The 27,500-nt window shown below is 43.5% G+C and overlaps 3 protein-coding genes across 3 annotated transcripts in view; all 3 read left to right on the forward strand.

The window, feature by feature from the left end:
- Positions 1–5,192: 5,192 nt before the first annotated feature.
- LOC146257001 (uncharacterized) lies at positions 5,193–8,418 on the forward strand. Its single transcript, XM_084675013.1, has 10 exons — positions 5,193–5,309; positions 5,404–5,615; positions 6,233–6,380; positions 6,508–6,630; positions 6,740–6,852; positions 7,096–7,245; positions 7,703–7,840; positions 7,924–8,037; positions 8,136–8,208; positions 8,309–8,418. Exons 1-10 carry the CDS (start codon positions 5,204–5,206, stop codon positions 8,416–8,418), a joined length of 1,287 nt encoding a protein of 428 aa, XP_084531139.1. The 5' UTR covers positions 5,193–5,203.
- A 5,346-nt stretch (positions 8,419–13,764) lies between these two features.
- On the forward strand, positions 13,765–19,347 carry LOC146257002 (uncharacterized). Its single transcript, XM_084674689.1, has 15 exons — positions 13,765–13,770; positions 14,051–14,198; positions 14,564–14,683; positions 14,778–14,989; positions 15,600–15,747; positions 16,089–16,300; positions 16,917–17,064; positions 17,192–17,314; positions 17,424–17,536; positions 17,772–17,921; positions 18,379–18,516; positions 18,600–18,713; positions 18,812–18,884; positions 18,985–19,117; positions 19,221–19,347. The coding sequence occupies exons 1-14, from the start codon at positions 13,765–13,767 to the stop codon at positions 19,092–19,094; spliced, it is 1,815 nt and encodes a 604-aa protein (XP_084530815.1). The 3' UTR covers positions 19,095–19,117; positions 19,221–19,347.
- A 7,220-nt stretch (positions 19,348–26,567) lies between these two features.
- LOC146257003 (uncharacterized) overlaps positions 26,568–27,500 on the forward strand; it is a 3,238-nt gene continuing 2,305 nt past the window's right edge. The window contains exons 1-2 of the mRNA XM_084675019.1: positions 26,568–26,684; positions 26,779–26,990. Coding sequence (XP_084531145.1) covers positions 26,579–26,684; positions 26,779–26,990 — 318 coding nt within the window. The 5' untranslated portion in view covers positions 26,568–26,578. The remainder of the gene's footprint in view (positions 26,685–26,778; positions 26,991–27,500) is intronic.

The following is a 27,500-nucleotide window of genomic DNA, read 5'->3' on the forward strand; positions in this document are numbered from 1 at the left end:
TGCACAATTAGCTACATGAGTTTAGGCAACTGATAACTTTGTTCAGCCAATGGGTTTTAGTGTTTTAGCAATTCAGAAAAACTGTATTACAGTAATACGGCATCACAACAGAAATAGTTCCACTGGTAGTATTTTTGGATGACACACACAGCTCAAAGCATTTAGGGAATACACTGAGATAAATACATTATTTGATTTCAGACCATTCTTGACAAAGAATGGTACGATGTAGGCCTAATGAGATCAAAATCTTCATAATAACCATTTATAGTTTTTCACAATTGTTAACACACGTTTCTCAAAACAATAACGTCTTTCTCATAACTGTACACACAAAACTGAAAAACTCACACACAAAATGCTAAACCTGACACTCCCTTTGCAAGAGGACTCTTTACCATCAAATATCTCACCTGTTCACAAAATGGAACTCGTGTTCTCATTTGGTACACACAGCCATTCAAATGACACACACATAACATTCATAACAGTACACACAAAAAGCATTTGCTGCACACTACCAAGCATTCACAGCACACAGTAGTGCAAAATTGAAAACACAATTCTCAAAATGGAACACACCATATGAATGACTGACTCTGGAGAATGAGCCATTTCAACTTTTGTAAAATGTCTCAGTGTAGGACAAATGTTTTCATAGTCAAACATAAAACAGCACACATATGCAGCAAAAAAAGTATTGTACAGTACAGTACAGTACAGTCAGCTGGCCTGCTCAACCCATTGCAGCACACAAAGTGATATTCCCACCACGCTCAGCGGGGACCTCAACAATGGTGTGCTGGCCAATGACATTTCTGCCCCGGCGCCTCCTCTTCACCAGGTTGAATCCAACCTCATCAATGAATATGTATTCATGTATTCATATAGATCATTAGCTGTGTCATGATCCTGGATCTGCTGGAACAGACTGCATGATAATGCAAGTTACTGTATACTATGGACATAGATGGGTCAAGTGGGGTACAGCTGAGATTTGGTCGGACCCTCTGGCCAGCCTTCCTCATGCTCAAACCATAGTTGAGCACATGGTCAACCACAGTGACCCGAATCTCATTAGAGATCACCGTTCTCCTTCTTCTTTCTCCTCCACCTCCTTCTGCTTCTCCTCTTCCTCGTCATCCTCTTCCTTGTCATCCTCTTCCTTGTCCTCTTCCTTGTCCTCTTCCTCCTCTCACTGTTACCCCTCTCCTTCTCTGGTTGTTGATATGTTCTAAGTTCTCCTTTGTTCACCAAACAAAACAGAGGCTCAAGGCCCTTTTTATGCTGCAGTCGTGATCGCAAATTGCTCACCAGACCTGAGTGTTTAGAGATTTGAATAGTTGTGTGTTGTAGGTTGATGCTTTGAGACTTTACTTGAGAAGTGTGTGCAACAACTGAACACTGTGTGTAGTGTTTTGACAACAAGGTGATGTGTAATTGACATCAGTGTGTAAACAAGGAAAGTCAGAGTCTAATGCAGATAAGGGAGTGTAAAGTAGTGATAAATTGGGTCGAGCAATTGGTACATGACGTTAAGGTTGTGAAAATTGTGCCAAAGTTTAGCTTTTTGTGTGTTAACAATTGTGAAAAACTGTAAATACATTAAAGCTTCAGGAGTGTCACTGATCTAATCAAGCTACTTAGTAGGCCTATTGATGACTTTCCGATGTAACTTATGAAAATATTGAATGAATTGTGTAGGCAGGATACAAATGTTTACTTAACATACGAACAAAAGTAAATGACCATGCGCGAGCACACACTGTTATTTTGTAGCCTAATGATATTATTTTAACATTATCCCTTAGCCGACATATTAGACATTGTGATGATATTATTCTGTTGATACACTAGGCCTAGAGTGCATGTATTTATTTTTGATACTGAGACTGCAGTCGGCCGATCATCAACAGGACTGTTTTGGGAGGAAAATCACTGATTTATTTTGCGTACACTAGAGAACGATCCGCGTCCTTCGGGGTGCGAGTACCCCCACTTTTACCATGGGAAACTTCCCTGCAAAGAAGCATCAGGCGTGACATCATAATCCGATGTTGACATAGCAACGGACACATCTTGGCATTCCAAAGCATTATGATGTCACGCCTGACAGTTTTTGGCAGCCGATATTAGCTAAGACTGACACAAACAGAAACTCAGTACAGAGATAAGGTAAGGTCTTAACCAGTAATATTAGTGTCATTGCACAGTTAAGAACTGTCAGAAATATGGGAATTACATCATGTGTGAGAACTTTTGGTGTGCTTCAGTTGGAAGAGAAGCCTTAAGTAGGCTACCTGTGTGTCTTACCAGTTGCCAAATACTTGTAGGTAAACACCGTCTTGTGTTCACAGAAGTGTTCACAATTTTCCATCTGCAAAATTGAGAAAACTGAACTTGAGAACTTCCTCAAGCAGCAGTGGGCCAAAGTTTCAGAAAATGAAGCTTAACCCTAACTTTAAACAAGATGGTCCTTACATGGAAACAAGGGTGAGTTTCTCTTTATTCAGTAGAGTACAGACAGCTGACTGGCTTTTATTTCAAAAATGGTGTGAGAGGAAATACTGCTCTGTGAATTGCACCTCATTTGTAGCGAGTAAATGTCATTCTAAATGGATCACTGCTCATAGCATGAAGCCTTTTCACTCTTCCCTAGGAGTACGGTGCCTCCCTCAGAAGAGATCCCTCCACTCTGACTGAAGGGGAGAGAGGGGTGTACACGGGCCACCACCCGGCCGAGGGCAGGGGTCCCTGGGCTGAGGAGGGTGGACCTCCCTATAGAGAGAGCAGGACCACCAGACTGGGAAGGCTGGAGCCTGTTGAGCGGAGGGCACCAACATACCAGGAGGAACTGGAACAGCAGGTGAGCCCCCCTCCCTTCTATGAGTTGGGATACTGTACAGAAATACACACAATACTGTAAATAGTATTGATTCTGCTCATAGATCAGGGATTGGTATTGAAGGTACAAACTCACCAAAACATGGAATGAACTATGATACATGGAAATTTCTTGATCAACTTTGAGTTGAGATTCTGTGTTTTACCTTGGTCTATGTTTGAAACAAGTAGAGCAATGATGGTGGGCATGTCATGTTTTGACGTGAATGGTACAGAGAATGGAGGAGTGAATGTTTTGGTCAGATCAATGATAAAAGTTGTAGATTTATATCGATTTTTAACATCATTTGTAAGTTAGTTTGATTCATCCCATTTAGACCGTCTCACCCAGTGAAAGTCAGTCTTATGTTCATGATGATGACACAATCTATGCTGGGTCTATCCTCAAATCTCTGGTACATGTGGTTCCAGGGGAGTCAGTATTCCTCACTATATTCCTTCAAAATCTTGAATCCCTCCAGATCCAGGAGAAGCAGGAGCGCCGGAGGCTGGAAAAGGCAGAGAGGGACCGGGCTGAGGCCAAGCTGGAGGCTGAAATGAAGAACTACAACCCATGGGGCCGGGGAGGGTGCGGCGCACCCCTCAGAGACACCCGAGGGGACCTCATAAGTACGTTGTAGCATGTTTCGCTTACCTTCATTGTTGGCTCACCTTTCAGGATCGCATAAGTGGATCTGTGTTAAATTGATGAGAGATACAGGCTCATCCCCATATACACACATATACACACACTCACATGTATATATATATATATATATATATATATATATACGTGCTCATCTGATCTGTGAAGCCCTCCGTGACATTGTTTGTAAGAAGGGCTATACATATGAATAACATGATTTGATATAGTCACTTTGTAGAGGGCCACATTTTAAACAGTTTTGAAGTCAGGGGTAAAAATGTTTGCTGGTCTGCTGATTTTTCCTTTTGAAACTTGTATTTAAAACACTTCTTATGATTTGCCTTTCTAGCTGACCTGAAGCAGATGCACAGGCAGAATGAGGACGCTTGGCTGAACCCTCAGAGAAAAGCCAATGTCACCAGGCCCAACCTGAGAGAGGACAGACTGCCTCCTATCAACACATTCTCTGGTAGACAGTCACTGCACCAGCTGGCACATTGCAGATAACACATGCATTAACGTGCATGGAATACACATGGTTGTAATATATTTCATCTTTGCAGGTTCTGATCCTGTCCAGACCAGTGACATTTCCAGGAGTTTGTTTGCTAACCAGCAGACAGGGGCGCACTGGGGGCACCACCTGGCCGAGGGCAGGGGTCCCTTGGCTGAGGAGGGTGGACCTCCCTATAGAGAGAGCAGGACCACCAGACTGGGAAAGGTGGAGCCTGTTGAGTGGAGGGCGCCAACATACCAGGAGGAACTGGAACAGCAGGTGACCTCTTCCCCCCACCTCTATCAGTTGGAATACAGTACCAAAATACACCAAATGCAATTAGTTACGCTCACAGATAATGTTTCGGGATTGAACTAACAAACTCACCATCATGTGGACTGAACTGTAGAACATGGAATATTCTTCATCAACTTTGAGATGTTGTGGTTGAAATTGAGATGTGGTGACTGAAATTCCAAGGTGGACCTTGTGATGATGGGCATGTAAGGTTTTGACAGAGAGGGTAGAGAAAAGGGAGTAGGTAGCCTTTTGGTCAGATGAAACAGAGCAGTTGTACATCAAAGTAGATTTGTGTGTTTTTTTATAATTTACTTTAATTCACAAAGGGCATCCTTCCCATTTAGAGCCTTTAGCGACTCGGTTTCAAAATGAAAAAATAATTATGCTTTTATAACCTGATAAAGGTAAATACAAGACCATCTTTATTCACAAAGGATGAATTATTCTAGTTGTGCAAGTTGAAAGTCTCATGTTCATGATGATGTCATTGTGTATGCTGACTGAGTCTATCCTCAAACCTCTGGTACATGTAGTTCCAGGGGAGTCAGTATTCCTCACCAAATTCCTTCACAACCTTGAATCCCTGCAGATCCAGGAGAAGCAGGAGCGCCGGAGGCTGGAGAAGGCAGAGAGGGACCGGGCTGAGGCCAAGCTGGAGGCCGAAATCAAAAACTATGACCCATGGGGCCGGGGAGGGTGCGGCGCACCCCTCAGAGACACCCGAGGGGACCTCATAAGTACGTTGTAGCATGTTTCACTTACCTTCATTGTTGCCTCACCTTTCAGGATCGCATAAGTTGATTGGAGTTCAATTGATTGCAGATATTACTGTGCAAAGTGTCTGACTGTACTTTGCCTGTCTAGCTGACCTGAAGCAGATGCACAGGCAGAATGAGGACGCTTGGCTGAACCCTCAGAGAAAAGCCAATGTCGCCAGGCCCAACCTGAGAGAGGACAGACTGCCTCCTATCAACACAGTCTCAGGTAGACAGTCACTGCACCAGCTGGCCCATTGCAGATAACACATACATTAACGTGCATGGAATACACATGGTTGTAATATATTTCATCTTTGCAGGTTCTGATCATGTCCGGACCAGTGACATTTCCAGCAGGTTGTTTGCTAACCAGCAGACAGGGGCGCACCAGGGGCACCACCTGGCCGAGGGCAGGGGTCCCTGGGCTGAGGAGGGTGGACCTCCCTATAGAGAGAGCAGGACCACCAGACTGGGAAGGTTGGAACCTGTTGAGTGGAGGGCGCCAACATACCAGGAGGAACTGGAACAGCAGGTGACCTCCTCTCCCCCACCTCTATCAGTTGGAATACAGTACCAAAATACACCAAATGCAATTAGTTCTGCTCATAGATGATGTTTCGGGATTGAAAGAACAAACTCACCATCATGTGGACTGAACTGTAGAACATTGAATGTTCTTCATCAACTTTGAGATGTTGTGGTTGAAATTGAGATGTGGTGACTGAAATTCCAAGGTGGACCTTGTGATGTAGGGCATGTAAGGTTTTGACAGAGAGGGTAGAGAAAAGGGAGTAGGTAGCCTTTTGGTCAGATGAAACAGAGCAGTTGTACATCAAAGTAGATTTGTGTGTTTTTTTATACTTTACTTTAATTCACAAAGGGCATCCTTCCCATTTAGAGCCTTTTAGCGACTCTGTTTCAAAATGAAATAATCATTATGCTTTTATAACCTGATAAAGGTAAATACAAGACCATCTTTATTCACAAAGGATGAATTGTTCTAGCTGTGCAAGTTGAAAGTCTCATGTTCATGACGATGTCCTTGTGTACGCTGACTTAGTCTATCCTCAAACCTCTGGTACATGTAGTTCCAGGGGAGTCAAGTCAGTATTCCTCACCAAATTCCTTCATAACCTTGAATCCCTGCAGATCCAGGAGAAGCAGGAGCGCCGGAGGCTGGAGAAGGCAGAGAGGGACCGGGCTGAGGCCAAGCTGGAGGCCGAAATTCAAAACTATGACCCATGGGGCCGGGGAGGGTGCGGCGCACCCCTCAGAGACAATCAAGGGGACCTCATTAGTACGTTGTAGCATGTTTCACTTACATTCCATGTTGGCTCACCCTACAGAATTGCGTAAGTTGATTGGAGTTCAATTGATGGCAGATATTTCTGTGCAAAGTGTCTGACTGTACTTTGTCTGTCTAGCTGACCTGAAGCAGATGCACAGGCAGAATGAGGAAGCTTGGCTGAACCCCGAGACCTCTCAGACAAAAGCCCCCAGACCCATGCTGAGAGAGGACCGACTGCCTCCCATCAACACAGTCTCTGGTAGACAGTCACTGCACCAGCTGGCACACTGCAGACATCAAATCATTTCACGCAAATGTAATACACACGTACACACAATGCATATGACTGTTGTACTTTATCTTTGCAGGTTTTGCCCCTGTCCAGACCTCCACCTATGCCAGAGGAAATGTGTTTCCGAACCAGCCAACGCTTCATCAAGTCACTGAACTGGATAAGTATAAGCTTGCCCTAAAACAACAGGTACAGTGTGGTATGGTTTGGGATGTCTTATGTATAGATTTCAAGACCCTGGCCTCTGGTGGCTGTAGGGTCTTTTAGCTTCAACAAGCCATTGATTTGAAGGATGTTTTATAATGTACACAAACACGGACGCACACACACACACACACACACACACACACACACACACACACACACATACACACACACACACACATACATGATGTTGTATAACAAACTGTTTACCTTTTGGGCCCTGCCCAGATTGAGGAGAAGCGCCTCAAGGAGGCAGAGGAGAAGGAGAAGCTACGCCTTGAGGAGGCGAAGGAGGAGAGGAGGCTGGCAGAGCAGGGGGCTCAAATGAAGAGGGAGTTTGACAAGGAGAAGGAGATCCGAAAACTCAAGGAGATTGAGGTCAGCTGGGCACTGATTGGCTTAGAGCAGGGGTGTCAAACTCCGGTCCTCGAGGGCCGCTGTCCTGCATGTTTTAGATGTTTCCCTGATCCAGCTCACCTGATTCTAATGAATGGTCGTTATAACAACCCATTTAATTGAATCAGGTGTGTTCGAGCAGGGAAACATCTAAAACATGCAGGACAGCGGCCCTCGAGGACCGGAGTTTGACACATGTGGCTTAGAGGGATGTGGCAGAAATGACTGTATATGCCTTTGCAATATACGGTATACAACTTATCTTATGTGGACCACACTCTCTTGAATAACAATGCTGAACAATCTTGATAGTAGAATTAGATTTTTTTGGTGTGGACCAAAAACACTTGAAGTAAGGGTCGATTTTAAGCGAGTGTAACATGTTCTCGTGACTCAGCTGTTGTTAGCTAAATAAAGTTTGGTCTTCTTCTTGCAACAGAAAAGGGGCAAAAACAAGGAGCTTGTCCGTCTTGCTGAGGAGAAGAAGAAAGAGGTGGAGGAGAAGAGGAAAGAGGTGGAGGAAATTGCTACTGGGAGGATGCGCTATGAGAAAGAGAGACAAGCGCGCATTCAAGAGGTGAGAGGACCACAAAACCTTATTAGAAAGATTTGAACAAACAGAAATATCAGTATGATCCCCATCTTACTGTCTATCTGCAGGTGCGAAGGGAGATCTCGCCCCCCATCCCCACCCTCCAGAAGAGACACAGGGCCCCCCAGTCCACCTCCAGTCCCCCCAGCATGGACAGCAAATGCCCCAGCACCCCCATGCCTGTAAGTTACCGCTTGTATAAACCATAAACGTAGTATGGAGAGCATTGTCTAAAAAAACGGTATAAACTAATGTCTCTCTCCCCACACACACCTTTTAGAAGGGTTCTCTCTCAGGGCTCCAATCCCAGACACCCTCTGTCCCAGCTGTTAGGAAGGAGCTGAGAGCTGCAGGTAACACACACACAAAAACACAACATGTTCCATATAGCTAGAACCAACACATTGTAGATTAGTTGTAACTGGGATGTGATTGTGTGTGTATGTGTGTCAGGCTGCCTACCAGAGTACAAGAGGGAAGTCCTCTCTAAGTTGTCTGCAATCCGTCAAAAGCTGCTCAGAGAGCAGAAACGGGCGGAGGGCCAGATGATGCGCTCAGAGTAAGAGGAGCTGGACTCACTTGACAGGTAACACCCCTCCACTACTGGGGCACTACTGCAAAGTTTAGGGGAGAGTAGAACAGAGTTTGGTCATGAAGTATGAGATGCTAAATGTCTCTATGTGGCTTAGGATGGAGGCTTCCAGGGAGTTTATCAGACTGCCAGATGACTACAACCTGTCAAAGAGGGTGGACCCAAAGAACATGAAGAATACTGACTCTCTCTCTTTTCTCTCTTTCTCTCTCTTTATCTCTCTCTCTTTCTCTCTCTCTTTCTTTCTTTCTCTCTCTCTCTCTCTCTCTCTCTCTCTCTCTCTCTCTCTCTCTCTCTCTCTCTGTGCCTCACTCTCTCTATCTCTGTGTCTCTTACTCTATCTCTGTGTCTCTTACTCTCTCTCTCTCTCTCTTACTCTCTCTCTCTCTCTCTCTCTCTCTGTGTCTCTCTCTCTCTGTCTCTCTCTCTCTCTCTCTGTCTGTCTCTCTCTCACTCTCTCTGTCTCTCTCACACTCTCTCTCTTTGTCTCTCTCTCTCTCTCCCTCTCTGTGTCTCTCTGTCTCTCTCTCTCTCTCTTTCTCTCTCTCTCTCTCTCTCTCTCTCTCTCTCTCTCTCTCTCTCACTCTCTCTCTATCTCTCTATCTCTCTGTCTCTCTCTCTCACTCTCTCTCACACACTCTCTCATTCTCTCTCCCTCTCTCCCTCTCTCACTCACTCCCTCTCTCTCATTCTCTCTCTCTCTCTGTCTCTTTCTCTCACTCACACTCTCTCTCTCTCGTTGGCATTCTGAGAGTAGTGTCTTCTATAGTACAACCTTCTTTACCTTACGAATCCTTTTGATCATACAAAGTTCCGGAAAAAAGTGGAGAATAAATGGCATCTTATCACATCTGGAAATTAATTGCTTGTTGATTGAATTAAAACTAGCTTGTATAGCATCATCATTACAAACGGCATCATTTGACGTCTGTATTAGGCTATTTACATTTGATTGTCCATTTTATTTGAATTGCGATTGTATGTTTCAGTTGAAAACGTAGTGGACTGAATAAAAAAAGGTCCACTGTGGATACTTATTAGTTGGTGTAACTGAACCAATTGTCTTTGTCACACAAACTCATTACATAAGACTCAAGTTTGACTGGACACAACTTTCTACTCTAACTTTCACAAATTTCTACCATTATTTCCCTTCCAGCAAATTCTTTCTTTCAGTTAAACCATTACGTAATGACAGATTTCACCCTTTTATTACAGTTTTTCACAATTGCTAAAACACATTCTTGAAACAGTCACCCATTTTCTCAAAACTGTAAACACAAAGCCTCATCTTCAAGCACTATTTACAAAACCTCGAATTCTCTTGCAAAATGAAACTTTCGCCTCAAAACAGTTTTACCTGTCCTCAAAATCAAACTTTCACTTCAAAACAGATTTACCTGTGCTCAAAATCAAACACTGCTCTCAAATCATAAACAAAGTGATCAAAATGATATACACTATCAAGCAGTCAGTAAACAATACACCCAAAAATTAAAAACACATTAAAAACAGAAATTACTACTCTGCTTTGCTCACTCGTGCAACACGAGTGGGGCAGAATGTTAGGGAAATCTGTTTGTGTTGTTATGCGTTTCTGGATTTTTTATTTCATTACAGTAATTTTCTATATCGGCCGATATATCAGAGTACTATACCCTGCATCTCTCTACCCACAACTCACTCCTGTTCTTTGTTGATATAAACCTGCAACCTGTCTAAATCTACTGAGCATTCAGTACTGTTACTGTAACAAATGGGAAGTGCAATGTTCAGGGCCATACCATTTGTTACGTAATTGTACAGTATAGAGCCTACGATGCACTGTGCTACAGTATACAATACTATACAGTAAAAGGGACAACAATCAAAGGAGTAAACATGTGATCAATGTGCTTCTTCTTGTCTTTGGGCTGGGTCAGGGTCATTGACATCACAAGGAATATTTTCCCACCTTCAACAACCTGTTTGCTCTCTGAACTGGCTTATATTGGTTGTGTCACATCATTTAAAAACAAGTGAAATCTATTTTGAGTGGTTGTGTTTAGTCAATGACATGTTTTTTCTATTTGTATTTGAGCGTTGCCATTTGTGTTTACCAGTATGGATGACATGTCCATTAGAGTGCAGAATGTGTTTTGAGAATGAGAATGTGTTTAGAGTTTTGCTGAAAAGTCTATGTGAGATTTGCAAATTGTGTTTTACCATGTGAAATGGTTTAAGGTATTGACAACAGACTGCACAATTAGCTACATGAGTTTAGGCAACTGATAACTTTGTTCAGCCAATGGGTTTTAGTGTTTTAGCAATTCAGAAAAACTGTATTACAGTAATACGGCATCACAACAGAAATAGTTCCACTGGTAGTATTTTTGGATGACACACACAGCTCAAAGCATTTAGGGAATACACTGAGGTAAATACATTATTTGATTTCAGACCATTCTTGACAAAGAATGGTAAGATGTATGCCTAATGAGATCAAAATCTTCATAATAACCATTTACAGTTTTTCACAATTGTTAACACACGTTTCTCAAAACAATAACGTCTTTCTCATAACTGTACACACAAAACTGAAAAACTCACACACAAAATGCTAAACCTGACACTCCCTTTGCAAGAGGACTCTTTACCATCAAATATCTCACCTGTTCACAAAATGGAACTCGTGTTCTCATTTGGTACACACAGCCATTCAAATGACACACACATACCATTCATAACAGTACACACAAAAAGCATTTGCTGCACACTACCAAGCATTCACAGCACACAGTAGTGCAAAATTGAAAACACAATTCTCAAAATGGAACACACCATATGAAAGACTGACTCTGGAGAATGAGCCATTTCAACTTTTGTAAAATGTCTCAGTGTAGGACAAATCTTTTCATAGTCAAACATAAAACAGCACACATATGCAGCAAAAAAAGTATTGTACAGTACAGTACAGTACAGTCAGCTGGCCTGCTCAACCCATTGCAGCACACAAAGTGATATTCCCACCACGCTCAGCGGGGACCTCAACAATGGTGTGCTGGCCAATGACATTTCTGCCCCGGCGCCTCCTCTTCACCAGGTTGAATCCAACCTCATCAATGAATATGTATTCATGTATTCATATAGATCATTAGCTGTGTCATGATCCTGGATCTGCTGGAACAGACTGCATGATAATGCAAGTTACTGTATACTATGGACATAGATGGGTCAAGTGGGGTACAGCTGAGATTTGGTCGGACCCTCTGGCCAGCCTTCCTCATGCTCAAACCATAGTTGAGCACATGGTCAACCACAGTGACCCGAATCTCATTAGAGATCACCGTTCTCCTTCTTCTTTCTCCTCCACCTCCTTCTGCTTCTCCTCTTCCTCGTCATCCGCTTCCTTGTCATCCTCTTCCTTGTCCTCTTCCTTGTCCTCTTCCTCCTCTCACTGTTACCCCTCTCCTTCTCTGGTTGTTGATATGTTCTAAGTTCTCCTTTGTTCACCAAACAAAACAGAGGCTCAAGGCCCTTTTTATGCTGCAGTCGTGATCGCAAATTGCTCACCAGACCTGAGTGTTTAGAGATTTGAATAGTTGTGTGTTGTAGGTTGATGCTTTGAGACTTTACTTGAGAAGTGTGTGCAACAACTGAACACTGTGTGTAGTGTTTTGACAACAAGGTGATGTGTAATTGACATCAGTGTGTAAACAAGGAAAGTCAGAGTCTAATGCAGATAAGGGAGTGTAAAGTAGTGATAAATTGGGTCGAGCAATTGGTACATGACGTTAAGGTTGTGAAAATTGTGCCAAAGTTTAGCTTTTTGTGTGTTAACAATCGTGAAAAACTGTAAATACATTAAAGCTTCAGGAGTGTCACTGATCTAATCAAGCTACTTAGTAGGCCTATTGATGACTTTCCGATGTAACTTATGAAAATATTGAATGAATTGTGTAGGCAGGATACAAATGTTTACTTAACATACGAACAAAAGTAAATGACCATGCGCGAGCACACACTGTTATTTTGTAGCCTAATGATATTATTTTAACATTATCCCTTAGCCGACATATTAGACATTGTGATGATATTATTCTGTTGATACACTAGGCCTAGAGTGCATGTATTTATTTTTGATACTGAGACTGCAGTCGGCCGATCATCAACAGGACTGTTTTGGGAGGAAAATCACTGATTTATTTTGCGTACACTAGAGAACGATCCGCGTCCTTCGGGGTGCGCGTACCCCCACTTTTACCATGGGAAACTTCCCTGCAAAGAAGCATCAGGCGTGACATCATAATCCGATGTTGACATAGCAACGGACACATCTTGGCATTCCAAAGCATTATGATGTCACGCCTGACAGTTTTTGGCAGCCGATATTAGCTAAGACTGACACAAACAGAAACTCAGTACAGAGATAAGGTAAGGTCTTAACCAGTAATATTAGTGTCATTGCACAGTTAAGAACTGTCAGAAATATGGGAATTACATCATGTGTGAGAACTTTTGGTGTGCTTCAGTTGGAAGAGAAGCCTTAAGTAGGCTACCTGTGTGTCTTACCAGTTGCCAAATACTTGTAGGTAAACACCGTCTTGTGTTCACAGAAGTGTTCACAATTTTCCATCTGCAAAATTGAGAAAACTGAACTTGAGAACTTCCTCAAGCAGCAGTGGGCCAAAGTTTCAGAAAATGAAGCTTAACCCTAACTTTAAACAAGATGGTCCTTACATGGAAACAAGGGTGAGTTTCTCTTTATTCAGTAGAGTACAGACAGCTGACTGGCTTTTATTTCAAAAATGGTGTGAGAGGAAATACTGCTCTGTGAATTGCACCTCATTTGTAGCGAGTAAATGTCATTCTAAATGGATCACTGCTCATAGCATGAAGCCTTTTCACTCTTCCCTAGGAGTACGGTGCCTCCCTCAGAAGAGATCCCTCCACTCTGACTGAAGGGGAGAGAGGGGTGTACACGGGCCACCACCCGGCCGAGGGCAGGGGTCCCTGGGCTGAGGAGGGTGGACCTCCCTATAGAGAGAGCAGGACCACCAGACTGGGAAGGCTGGAGCCTGTTGAGCGGAGGGCACCAACATACCAGGAGGAACTGGAACAGCAGGTGAGCCCCCCTCCCTTCTATGAGTTGGGATACTGTACAGAAATACACACAATACTGTAAATAGTATTGATTCTGCTCATAGATCAGGGATTGGTATTGAAGGTACAAACTCACCAAAACATGGAATGAACTATGATACATGGAAATTTCTTGATCAACTTTGAGTTGAGATTCTGTGTTTTACCTTGGTCTATGTTTGAAACAAGTAGAGCAATGATGGTGGGCATGTCATGTTTTGACGTGAATGGTACAGAGAATGGAGGAGTGAATGTTTTGGTCAGATCAATGATAAAAGTTGTAGATTTATATCGATTTTTAACATCATTTGTAAGTTAGTTTGATTCATCCCATTTAGACCGTCTCACCCAGTGAAAGTCAGTCTTATGTTCATGATGATGACACAATCTATGCTGGGTCTATCCTCAAATCTCTGGTACATGTGGTTCCAGGGGAGTCAGTATTCCTCACTATATTCCTTCAAAATCTTGAATCCCTCCAGATCCAGGAGAAGCAGGAGCGCCGGAGGCTGGAAAAGGCAGAGAGGGACCGGGCTGAGGCCAAGCTGGAGGCTGAAATGAAGAACTACAACCCATGGGGCCGGGGAGGGTGCGGCGCACCCCTCAGAGACACCCGAGGGGACCTCATAAGTACGTTGTAGCATGTTTCGCTTACCTTCATTGTTGGCTCACCTTTCAGGATCGCATAAGTGGATCTGTGTTAAATTGATGAGAGATACAGGCTCATCCCCATATACACACATATACACACACTCACATGTATATATATATATATATATATATATATATATACGTGCTCATCTGATCTGTGAAGCCCTCCGTGACATTGTTTGTAAGAAGGGCTATACATATGAATAACATGATTTGATATAGTCACTTTGTAGAGGGCCACATTTTAAACAGTTTTGAAGTCAGGGGTAAAAATGTTTGCTGGTCTGCTGATTTTTCCTTTTGAAACTTGTATTTAAAACACTTCTTATGATTTGCCTTTCTAGCTGACCTGAAGCAGATGCACAGGCAGAATGAGGACGCTTGGCTGAACCCTCAGAGAAAAGCCAATGTCACCAGGCCCAACCTGAGAGAGGACAGACTGCCTCCTATCAACACATTCTCTGGTAGACAGTCACTGCACCAGCTGGCACATTGCAGATAACACATGCATTAACGTGCATGGAATACACATGGTTGTAATATATTTCATCTTTGCAGGTTCTGATCATGTCCAGACCAGTGACATTTCCAGGAGTTTGTTTGCTAACCAGCAGACAGGGGCGCACTGGGGGCACCACCTGGCCGAGGGCAGGGGTCCCTTGGCTGAGGAGGGTGGACCTCCCTATAGAGAGAGCAGGACCACCAGACTGGGAAAGGTGGAGCCTGTTGAGTGGAGGGCGCCAACATACCAGGAGGAACTGGAACAGCAGGTGACCTCTTCCCCCCACCTCTATCAGTTGGAATACAGTACCAAAATACACCAAATGCAATTAGTTACGCTCACAGATAATGTTTCGGGATTGAACTAACAAACTCACCATCATGTGGACTTAACTGTAGAACATGGAATATTCTTCATCAACTTTGAGATGTTGTGGTTGAAATTGAGATGTGGTGACTGAAATTCCAAGGTGGACCTTGTGATGATGGGCATGTAAGGTTTTGACAGAGAGGGTAGAGAAAAGGGAGTAGGTAGCCTTTTGGTCAGATGAAACAGAGCAGTTGTACATCAAAGTAGATTTGTGTGTTTTTTTATAATTTACTTTAATTCACAAAGGGCATCCTTCCCATTTAGAGCCTTTAGCGACTCGGTTTCAAAATGAAAAAATCATTATGCTTTTATAACCTGATAAAGGTAAATACAAGACCATCTTTATTCACAAAGGATGAATTATTCTAGTTGTGCAAGTTGAAAGTCTCATGTTCATGATGATGTCATTGTGTATGCTGACTGAGTCTATCCTCAAACCTCTGGTACATGTAGTTCCAGGGGAGTCAGTATTCCTCACCAAATTCCTTCACAACCTTGAATCCCTGCAGATCCAGGAGAAGCAGGAGCGCCGGAGGCTGGAGAAGGCAGAGAGGGACCGGGCTGAGGCCAAGCTGGAGGCCGAAATCAAAAACTATGACCCATGGGGCCGGGGAGGGTGCGGCGCACCCCTCAGAGACACCCGAGGGGACCTCATAAGTACGTTGTAGCATGTTTCACTTACCTTCATTGTTGCCTCACCTTTCAGGATCGCATAAGTTGATTGGAGTTCAATTGATTGCAGATATTACTGTGCAAAGTGTCTGACTGTACTTTGCCTGTCTAGCTGACCTGAAGCAGATGCACAGGCAGAATGAGGACGCTTGGCTGAACCCTCAGAGAAAAGCCAATGTCGCCAGGCCCAACCTGAGAGAGGACAGACTGCCTCCTATCAACACAGTCTCAGGTAGACAGTCACTGCACCAGCTGGCCCATTGCAGATAACACATACATTAACGTGCATGGAATACACATGGTTGTAATATATTTCATCTTTGCAGGTTCTGATCATGTCCGGACCAGTGACATTTCCAGCAGGTTGTTTGCTAACCAGCAGACAGCGGCGCACCAGGGGCACCACCTGGCCGAGGGCAGGGGTCCCTGGGCTGAGGAGGGTGGACCTCCCTATAGAGAGAGCAGGACCACCAGACTGGGAAGGTTGGAACCTGTTGAGTGGAGGGCGCCAACATACCAGGAGGAACTGGAACAGCAGGTGAACTCCTCTCCCCCACCTCTATCAGTTGGAATACAGTACCAAAATACACCAAATGCAATTAGTTCTGCTCATAGATGATGTTTCGGGATTGAAAGAACAAACTCACCATCATGTGGACTGAACTGTAGAACATTGAATGTTCTTCATCAACTTTGAGATGTTGTGGTTGAAATTGAGATGTGGTGACTGAAATTCCAAGGTGGACCTTGTGATGTAGGGCATGTAAGGTTTTGACAGAGAGGGTAGAGAAAAGGGAGTAGGTAGCCTTTTGGTCAGATGAAACAGAGCAGTTGTACATCAAAGTAGATTTGTGTGTTTTTTTATACTTTACTTTAATTCACAAAGGGCATCCTTCCCATTTAGAGCCTTTAGCGACTCTGTTTCAAAATGAAATAATCATTATGCTTTTATAACCTGATAAAGGTAAATACAAGACCATCTTTATTCACAAAGGATGAATTGTTCTAGCTGTGCAAGTTGAAAGTCTCATGTTCATGACGATGTCCTTGTGTACGCTGACTTAGTCTATCCTCAAACCTCTGGTACATGTAGTTCCAGGGGAGTCAAGTCAGTATTCCTTACCAAATTCCTTCATAACCTTGAATCCCTGCAGATCCAGGAGAAGCAGGAGCGCCGGAGGCTGGAGAAGGCAGAGAGGGACCGGGCTGAGGCCAAGCTGGAGGCCGAAATTCAAAACTATGACCCATGGGGCCGGGGAGGCTGCGGCGCACCCCTCAGAGACAATCAAGGGGACCTCATTAGTACGTTGTAGCATGTTTCACTTACATTCCATGTTGGCTCACCCTACAGAATTGCGTAAGTTGATTGGAGTTCAATTGATGGCAGATATTTCTGTGCAAAGTGTCTGACTGTACTTTGTCTGTCTAGCTGACCTGAAGCAGATGCACAGGCAGAATGAGGAAGCTTGGCTGAACCCCGAGACCTCTCAGACAAAAGCCCCCAGACCCATGCTGAGAGAGGACCGACTGCCTCCCATCAACACAGTCTCTGGTAGACAGTCACTGCACCAGCTGGCACACTGCAGACATCAAATCATTTCACGCAAATGTAATACACACGTACACACAATGCATATGACTGTTGTACTTTATCTTTGCAGGTTTTGCCCCTGTCCAGACCTCCACCTATGCCAGAGGAAATGTGTTTCCGAACCAGCCAACGCTTCATCAAGTCACTGAACTGGATAAGTATAAGCTTGCCCTAAAACAACAGGTACAGTGTGGTATGGTTTGGGATGTCTTATGTATAGATTTCAAGACCCTGGCCTCTGGTGGCTGTAGGGTCTTTTAGCTTCAACAAGCCATTGATTTGAAGGATGTTTTATAATGTACACAAACACAGACGCACACACACACACACACACACACACACACACACACACATACACACACACACACACATACATGATGTTGTATAACAAACTGTTTACCTTTTGGGCCCTGCCCAGATTGAGGAGAAGCGCCTCAAGGAGGCAGAGGAGAAGGAGAAGCTACGCCTTGAGGAGGCGAAGGAGGAGAGGAGGCTGGCAGAGCAGAGGGCTCAAATGAAGAGGGAGTTTGACAAGGAGAAGGAGATCCGAAAACTCAAGGAGATTGAGGTCAGCTGGGCACTGATTGGCTTAGAGCAGGGGTGTCAAACTCCGGTCCTCGAGGGCCGCTGTCCTGCATGTTTTAGATGTTTCCCTGATCCAGCTCACCTGATTCTAATGAATGGTCGTTATAACAACCCATTTAATTGAATCAGGTGTGTTCGAGCAGGGAAACATCTAAAACATGCAGGACAGCGGCCCTCGAGGACCGGAGTTTGACACATGTGGCTTAGAGGGATGTGGCAGAAATGACTGTATATGCCTTTGCAATATACGGTATACAACTTATCTTATGTGGACCACACTCTCTTGAATAACAATGCTGAACAATCTTGATAGTAGAATTAGATTTTTTTGGTGTGGACCAAAAACACTTGAAGTAAGGGTCGATTTTAAGCGAGTGTAACATGTTCTCGTGACTCAGCTGTTATTAGCTAAATAAAGTTCGGTCTTCTTCTTGCAACAGAAAAGGGGCAAAAACAAGGAGCTTGTCCGTCTTGCTGAGGAGAAGAAGAAAGAGGTGGAGGAGAAGAGGAAAGAGGTGGAGGAAATTGCTACTGGGAGGATGCGCTATGAGAAAGAGAGACAAGCGCGCATTCAAGAGGTGAGAGGACCACAAAACCTTATTAGAAAGATTTGAACAAACAGAAATATCAGTATGATCCCCATCTTACTGTCTATCTGCAGGTGCGAAGGGAGATCTCGCCCCCCATCCCCACCCTCCAGAAGAGACACAGGGCCCCCCAGTCCACCTCCAGTCCCCCCAGCATGGACAGCAAATGCCCCAGCACCCCCATGCCTGTAAGTTACCGCTTGTATAAACCATAAACGTAGTATGGAGAGCATTGTCTAAAAAAACGGTATAAACTAATGTCTCTCTCCCCACACACACCTTTTAGAAGGGTTCTCTCTCAGGGCTCCAATCCCAGACACCCTCTGTCCCAGCTGTTAGGAAGGAGCTGAGAGCTGCAGGTAACACACACACAAAAACACAACATGTTCCATATAGCTAGAACCAACACATTGTAGATTAGTTGTAACTGGGATGTGATTGTGTGTGTATGTGTGTCAGGCTGCCTACCAGAGTACAAGAGGGAAGTCCTCTCTAAGTTGTCTGCAATCCGTCAAAAGCTGCTCAGAGAGCAGAAACGGGCGGAGGGCCAGATGATGCGCTCAGAGTGAGAGGAGCTGGACTCACTTGACAGGTAACACCCCTCCACTACTGGGGCACTACTGCAAAGTTTAGGGGAGAGTAGAACAGAGTTTGGTCATGAAGTATGAGATGCTAAATGTCTCTATGTGGCTTAGGATGGAGGCTTCCAGGGAGTTTATCAGACTGCCAGATGACTACAACCTGTCAAAGAGGGTGGACCCAAAGAACATGAAGAATACTGACTCACTCTCTTTCTGTCTCTTTCTCTCTCTTTATCTCTCTCTCTTTCTCTCTCTTTCTCTCTCTTTCTCTTTCTTTCATTCTCTCTCTCTCTCTCTCTCTCTCTCTCTCTCTGTGCCTCACTCTCTCTATCTCTGTGTCTCTTACTCTATCTCTGTGTCTCTTACTCTCTCTCTCTCTCTCTTACTCTCTCTCTCTCTCTCTCTCTGTGTCTCTCTCTCTCTGTCTCTCTCTCTCTCTCTCTCTCTCTCTCTCTCTCTGTCTGTCTCTCTCTCACTCTCTCTGTCTCTCTCACACTCTCTCTCTTTGTCTCTCTCTCTCTCTCCCTCTCTGTGTCTCTCTGTCTGTCTCTCTCTCTCATTCTCTCTGTCTCTCTCTCTCTCCCTCTCTCTCTCTCTCTCTCTCTCTCTCTCTCTCTCACTCTCTCTCTATCTCTCTATCTCTCTGTCTCTCTCTCTCACTCTCTCTCACACACTCTCTCATTCTCTCTCCCTCTCTCCCTCTCTCACTCACTCCCTCTCTCTCATTCTCTCTCTCTCTCTGTCTCTTTCTCTCACTCACACTCTCTCTCTCTCGTTGGCATTCTGAGAGTAGTGTCTTCTATAGTACAACCTTCTTTACCTTACGAATCCTTTTGATCATACAAAGTTCCGGAAAAAAGTGGAGAATAAATGGCATCTTATCACATCTGGAAATTAATTGCTTGTTGATTGAATTAAAACTAGCTTGTATAGCATCATCATTACAAACGGCATCATTTGACGTCTGTATTAGGCTATTTACATTTGATTGTCCATTTTATTTGAATTGCGATTGTATGTTTCAGTTGAAAACGTAGTGGACTGAATAAAAAAAGGTCCACTGTGGATACTTATTAGTTGGTGTAACTGAACCAATTGTCTTTGTCACACAAACTCATTACATAAGACTCAAGTTTGACTGGACACAACTTTCTACTCTAACTTTCACAAATTTCTACCATTATTTCCCTTCCAGCAAATTCTTTCTTTCAGTTAAACCATTACGTAATGACAGATTTCACCCTTTTATTACAGTTTTTCACAATTGCTAAAACACATTCTTGAAACAGTCACCCATTTTCTCAAAACTGTAAACACAAAGCCTCATCTTCAAGCACTATTTACAAAACCTCGAATTCTCTTGCAAAATGAAACTTTCGCCTCAAAACAGTTTTACCTGTCCTCAAAATCAAACTTTCACTTCAAAACAGATTTACCTGTGCTCAAAATCAAACACTGCTCTCAAATCATAAACAAAGTGATCAAAATGATATACACTATCAAGCAGTCAGTAAACAATACACCCAAAAATTAAAAACACATTAAAAACAGAAATTACTACTCTGCTTTGCTCACTCGTGCAACACGAGTGGGGCAGAATGTTAGGGAAATCTGTTTGTGTTGTTATGCGTTTCTGGATTTTTTATTTCATTACAGTAATTTTCTATATCGGCCGATATATCAGAGTACTATACCCTGCATCTCTCTACCCACAACTCACTCCTGTTCTTTGTTGATATAAACCTGCAACCTGTCTAAATCTACTGAGCATTCAGTACTGTTACTGTAACAAATGGGAAGTGCAATGTTCAGGGCCATACCATTTGTTACGTAATTGTACAGTATAGAGCCTACGATGCACTGTGCTACAGTATACAATACTATACAGTAAAAGGGACAACAATCAAAGGAGTAAACATGTGATCAATGTGCTTCTTCTTGTCTTTGGGCTGGGTCAGGGTCATTGACATCACAAGGAATATTTTCCCACCTTCAACAACCTGTTTGCTCTCTGAACTGGCTTATATTGGTTGTGTCACATCATTTAAAAACAAGTGAAATCTATTTTGAGTGGTTGTGTTTAGTCAATGACATGTTTTTTCTATTTGTATTTGAGCGTTGCCATTTGTGTTTACCAGTATGGATGACATGTCCATTAGAGTGCAGAATGTGTTTTGAGAATGAGAATGTGTTTAGAGTTTTGCTGAAAAGTCTATGTGAGATTTGCAAATTGTGTTTTACCATGTGAAATGGTTTAAGGTATTGACAACAGACTGCACAATTAGCTACATGAGTTTAGGCAACTGATAACTTTGTTCAGTCAATGGGTTTTAGTGTTTTAGCAATTCAGAAAAACTGTATTACAGTAATACGGCATCACAACAGAAATAGTTCCACTGGTAGTATTTTTGGATGACACACACAGCTCAAAGCATTTAGGGAATACACTGAGGTAAATACATTATTTGATTTCAGACCATTCTTGACAAAGAATGGTAAGATGTATGCCTAATGAGATCAAAATCTTCATAATAACCATTTACAGTTTTTCACAATTGTTAACACACGTTTCTCAAAACAATAACGTCTTTCTCATAACTGTACACACAAAACTGAAAAACTCACACACAAAATGCTAAACCTGACACTCCCTTTGCAAGAGGACTCTTTACCATCAAATATCTCACCTGTTCACAAAATGGAACTCGTGTTCTCATTTGGTACACAGCCATTCAAATGACACACACATACCATTCATAACAGTACACACAAAAAGCATTTGCTGCACACTACCAAGCATTCACAGCACACAGTAGTGCAAAATTGAAAACACAATTCTCAAAATGGAACACACCATATGAATGACTGACTCTGGAGAATGAGCCATTTCAACTTTTGTAAAATGTCTCAGTGTAGGACAAATCTTTTCATAGTCAAACATAAAACAGCACACATATGCAGCAAAAAAAGTATTGTACAGTACAGTACAGTCAGCGGGCCTGCTCAACCCATTGCAGCACACAAAGTGATGTTCCCACCACGCTCAGCGGGGACCTGAACAATGGTGTGCTGGCCAATGACATTTCTGCCCCGGCGCCTCCTCTTCACCAGGTTGAATCCAACCTCATCAATGAATATGTATTCATGTATTCATATAGATCATTAGCTGTGTCATGATCCTGGATCTGCTGGAACAGACTGCATGATAATGCAAGTTACTGTATAGTATGGACATAGATGGGTCAAGTGGGGTACAGCTGAGATTTGGTCGGACCCTCTGGCCAGCCTTCCTCATGCTCAAACCATAGTTGAGCACATGGTCAACCACAGTGACCTTAATCTCATTAGAGATCACCGTTCTCCTTCTTCTTTCTCCTCCACCTCCTTCTGTTTCTCCTCTTCCTCCTCCTCCTCCTTGTCATCCTCTTCCTTGTCCTCTTCCTTGTCCTCTTCCTTGTCCTCTTCCTCCTCTCACTGTTACCCCTCTCCTTCTCTGGTTGTTGATATGTTCTAAGTTCTCCTTTGTTCACCAAACAAAACAGAGGCTCAAGGCCCTTTTTATGCTGCAGTCGTGATCGCAAATTGCTCACCAGACCTGAGTGTTTAGAGATTTGAATAGTTGTGTGTTGTAGGTTGATGCTTTGAGACTTTACTTGAGAAGTGTGTGCAACAACTGAACACTGTGTGTAGTGTTTTGACAACAAGGTGATGTGTAATTGACATCAGTGTGTAAACAAGGAAAGTCAGAGTCTAATGCAGATAAGGGAGTGTAAAGTAGTGATAAATTGGGTCGAGCAATTGGTACATGACGTTAAGGTTGTGAAAATTGTGCCAAAGTTTAGCTTTTTGTGTGTTAACAATCGTGAAAAACTGTAAATACATTAAAGCTTCAGGAGTGTCACTGATCTAATCAAGCTACTTAGTAGGCCTATTGATGACTTTCCGATGTAACTTATGAAAATATTGAATGAATTGTGTAGGCAGGATACAAATGTTTACTTAACATACGAACAAAAGTAAATGACCATGCGCGAGCACACACTGTTATTTTGTAGCCTAATGATATTATTTTAACATTATCCCTTAGCCGACATATTAGACATTGTGATGATATTATTCTGTTGATACACTAGGCCTAGAGTGCATGTATTTATTTTTGATACTGAGACTGCAGTCGGCCGATCATCAACAGGACTGTTTTGGGAGGAAAATCACTGATTTATTTTGCGTACACTAGAGAACGATCCGCGTCCTTCGGGGTGCGCGTACCCCCACTTTTACCATGGGAAACTTCCCTGCAAAGAAGCATCAGGCGTGACATCATAATCCGATGTTGACATAGCAACGGACACATCTTGGCATTCCAAAGCATTATGATGTCACGCCTGACAGTTTTTGGCAGCCGATATTAGCTAAGACTGACACAAACAGAAACTCAGTACAGAGATAAGGTAAGGTCTTAACCAGTAATATTAGTGTCATTGCACAGTTAAGAACTGTCAGAAATATGGGAATTACATCATGTGTGAGAACTTTTGGTGTGCTTCAGTTGGAAGAGAAGCCTTAAGTAGGCTACCTGTGTGTCTTACCAGTTGCCAAATACTTGTAGGTAAACACCGTCTTGTGTTCACAGAAGTGTTCACAATTTTCCATCTGCAAAATTGAGAAAACTGAACTTGAGAACTTCCTCAAGCAGCAGTGGGCCAAAGTTTCAGAAAATGAAGCTTAACCCTAACTTTAAACAAGATGGTCCTTACATGGAAACAAGGGTGAGTTTCTCTTTATTCAGTAGAGTACAGACAGCTGACTGGCTTTTATTTCAAAAATGGTGTGAGAGGAAATACTGCTCTGTGAATTGCACCTCATTTGTAGCGAGTAAATGTCATTCTAAATGGATCACTGCTCATAGCATGAAGCCTTTTCTCTCTTCCCTAGGAGTACGGTGCCTCCCTCAGAAGAGATCCCTCCACTCTGACTGAAGGGGAGAGAAGGGTGTACATGGGCCACCACCCGGCCGAGGGCAGGGGTCCCTGGGCTGAGGAGGGTGGACCTCCCTATAGAGAGAGCAGGACCACCAGACTGGGAAGGCTGGAGCCTGTTGAGCGGAGGGCACCAACATACCAGGAGGAACTGGAACAGCAGGTGAGCCCCCCTCCCTTCTATGAGTTGGGATACTGTACAGAAATACACACAATACTGTAAATAGTATTGATTCTGCTCATAGATCAGGGATTGGTATTGAAGGTACAAACTCACCAAAACATGGAATGAACTATGATACATGGAAATTTCTTGATCAACTTTGAGTTGAGATTCTGTGTTTTACCTTGGTCTATGTTTGAAACAAGTAGAGCAATGATGGTGGGCATGTCATGTTTTGACGTGAATGGTACAGAGAATGGAGGAGTGAATGTTTTGGTCAGATCAATGATAAAAGTTGTAGATTTATATCGATTTTTAACATCATTTGTAAGTTAGTTTGATTCATCCCATTTAGACCGTCTCACCCAGTGAAAGTCAGTCTTATGTTCATGATGATGACACAATCTATGCTGGGTCTATCCTCAAATCTCTGGTACATGTGGTTCCAGGGGAGTCAGTATTCCTCACTATATTCCTTCAAAATCTTGAATCCCTCCAGATCCAGGAGAAGCAGGAGCGCCGGAGGCTGGAAAAGGCAGAGAGGGACCGGGCTGAGGCCAAGCTGGAGGCTGAAATGAAGAACTACAACCCATGGGGCCGGGGAGGGTGCGGCGCACCCCTCAGAGACACCCGAGGGGACCTCATAAGTACGTTGTAGCATGTTTCGCTTACCTTCATTGTTGGCTCACCTTTCAGGATCGCATAAGTGGATCTGTGTTAAATTGATGAGAGATACAGGCTCATCCCTATATACACACATATACACACACTCACATGTATATATATATATATATATATATACGTGCTCATCTGATCTGTGAAGCCCTCCGTGACATTGTTTGTAAGAAGGGCTATACATATGAATAACATGATTTGATATAGTCACTTTGTAGAGGGCCACATTTTAAACAGTTTTGAAGTCAGGGGTAAAAATGTTTGCTGGTCTGCTGATTTTTCCTTTTGAAACTTGTATTTAAAACACTTCTTATGATTTGCCTTTCTAGCTGACCTGAAGCAGATGCACAGGCAGAATGAGGACGCTTGGCTGAACCCTCAGAGAAAAGCCAATGTCACCAGGCCCAACCTGAGAGAGGACAGACTGCCTCCTATCAACACATTCTCTGGTAGACAGTCACTGCACCAGCTGGCACATTGCAGATAACACATGCATTAACGTGCATGGAATACACATGGTTGTAATATATTTCATCTTTGCAGGTTCTGATCATGTCCAGACCAGTGACATTTCCAGGAGTTTGTTTGCTAACCAGCAGACAGGGGCGCACTGGGGGCACCACCTGGCCGAGGGCAGGGGTCCCTTGGCTGAGGAGGGTGGACCTCCCTATAGAGAGAGCAGGACCACCAGACTGGGAAAGGTGGAGCCTGTTGAGTGGAGGGCGCCAACATACCAGGAGGAACTGGAACAGCAGGTGACCTCTTCCCCCCCACCTCTATCAGTTGGAATACAGTACCAAAATACACCAAATGCAATTAGTTACGCTCACAGATAATGTTTCGGGATTGAACTAACAAACTCACCATCATGTGGACTTAACTGTAGAACATGGAATATTCTTCATCAACTTTGAGATGTTGTGGTTGAAATTGAGATGTGGTGACTGAAATTCCAAGGTGGACCTTGTGATGATGGGCATGTAAGGTTTTGACAGAGAGGGTAGAGAAAAGGGAGTAGGTAGCCTTTTGGTCAGATGAAACAGAGCAGTTGTACATCAAAGTAGATTTGTGTGTTTTTTTATAATTTACTTTAATTCACAAAGGGCATCCTTCCCATTTAGAGCCTTTAGCGACTCGGTTTCAAAATGAAAAAATCATTATGCTTTTATAACCTGATAAAGGTAAATACAAGACCATCTTTATTCACAAAGGATGAATTATTCTAGTTGTGCAAGTTGAAAGTCTCATGTTCATGATGATGTCATTGTGTATGCTGACTGAGTCTATCCTCAAACCTCTGGTACATGTAGTTCCAGGGGAGTCAGTATTCCTCACCAAATTCCTTCACAACCTTGAATCCCTGCAGATCCAGGAGAAGCAGGAGCGCCGGAGGCTGGAGAAGGCAGAGAGGGACCGGGCTGAGGCCAAGCTGGAGGCCAAAATCAAAAACTATGACCCATGGGGCCGGGGAGGGTGCGGCGCACCCCTCAGAGACACCCGAGGGGACCTCATAAGTACGTTGTAGCATGTTTCACTTACCTTCATTGTTGCCTCACCTTTCAGGATCGCATAAGTTGATTGGAGTTCAATTGATTGCAGATATTACTGTGCAAAGTGTCTGACTGTACTTTGCCTGTCTAGCTGACCTGAAGCAGATGCACAGGCAGAATGAGGACGCTTGGCTGAACCCTCAGAGAAAAGCCAATGTCGCCAGGCCCAACCTGAGAGAGGACAGACTGCCTCCTATCAACACAGTCTCAGGTAGACAGTCACTGCACCAGCTGGCCCATTGCAGATAACACATACATTAACGTGCATGGAATACACATGGTTGTAATATATTTCATCTTTGCAGGTTCTGATCATGTCCGGACCAGTGACATTTCCAGCAGGTTGTTTGCTAACCAGCAGACAGGGGCGCACCAGGGGCACCACCTGGCCGAGGGCAGGGGTCCCTGGGCTGAGGAGGGTGGACCTCCCTATAGAGAGAGCAGGACCACCAGACTGGGAAGGTTGGAACCTGTTGAGTGGAGGGCGCCAACATACCAGGAGGAACTGGAACAGCAGGTGAACTCCTCTCCCCCACCTCTATCAGTTGGAATACAGTACCAAAATACACCAAATGCAATTAGTTCTGCTCATAGATGATGTTTCGGGATTGAAAGAACAAACTCACCATCATGTGGACTGAACTGTAGAACATTGAATGTTCTTCATCAACTTTGAGATGTTGTGGTTGAAATTGAGATGTGGTGACTGAAATTCCAAGGTGGACCTTGTGATGATGGGCATGTAAGGTTTTGACAGAGAGGGTAGAGAAAAGGGAGTAGGTAGCCTTTTGGTCAGATGAAACAGAGCAGTTGTACATCAAAGTAGATTTGTGTGTTTTTTTATACTTTACTTTAATTCACAAAGGGCATCCTTCCCATTTAGAGCCTTTTAGCGACTCTGTTTCAAAATGAAATAATCATTATGCTTTTATAACCTGATAAAGGTAAATACAAGACCATCTTTATTCACAAAGGATGAATTGTTCTAGCTGTGCAAGTTGAAAGTCTCATGTTCATGACGATGTCC

The sequence above is a fragment of the Hypomesus nipponensis genome, chromosome 15 (genome assembly GCF_054491055.1).
Source record: "Hypomesus nipponensis isolate SF chromosome 15, ASM5449105v1, whole genome shotgun sequence".
Taxonomy (NCBI): Eukaryota; Metazoa; Chordata; class Actinopteri; order Osmeriformes; family Osmeridae; genus Hypomesus; species Hypomesus nipponensis.

Coding starts and splice junctions, on each gene's coding strand:
- LOC146257001 (XM_084675013.1), top strand. CDS start 5,204: ATGCACAGGCAGAATGAGGACGCTTGGCTGAACCCTCAGAGAAAAGCC. Junction 5,616..6,232: donor AGGAGGAACTGGAACAGCAG/GTGACCTCCTCT, acceptor GAATCCCTGCAG/ATCCAGGAGAAGCAGGAGCG. Junction 6,381..6,507: donor CAATCAAGGGGACCTCATTA/GTACGTTGTAGC, acceptor TTGTCTGTCTAG/CTGACCTGAAGCAGATGCAC.
- LOC146257002 (XM_084674689.1), top strand. Junction 15,748..16,088: donor CACCCGAGGGGACCTCATAA/GTACGTTGTAGC, acceptor TCATCTTTGCAG/GTTCTGATCATGTCCGGACC. Junction 16,301..16,916: donor AGGAGGAACTGGAACAGCAG/GTGAACTCCTCT, acceptor GAATCCCTGCAG/ATCCAGGAGAAGCAGGAGCG.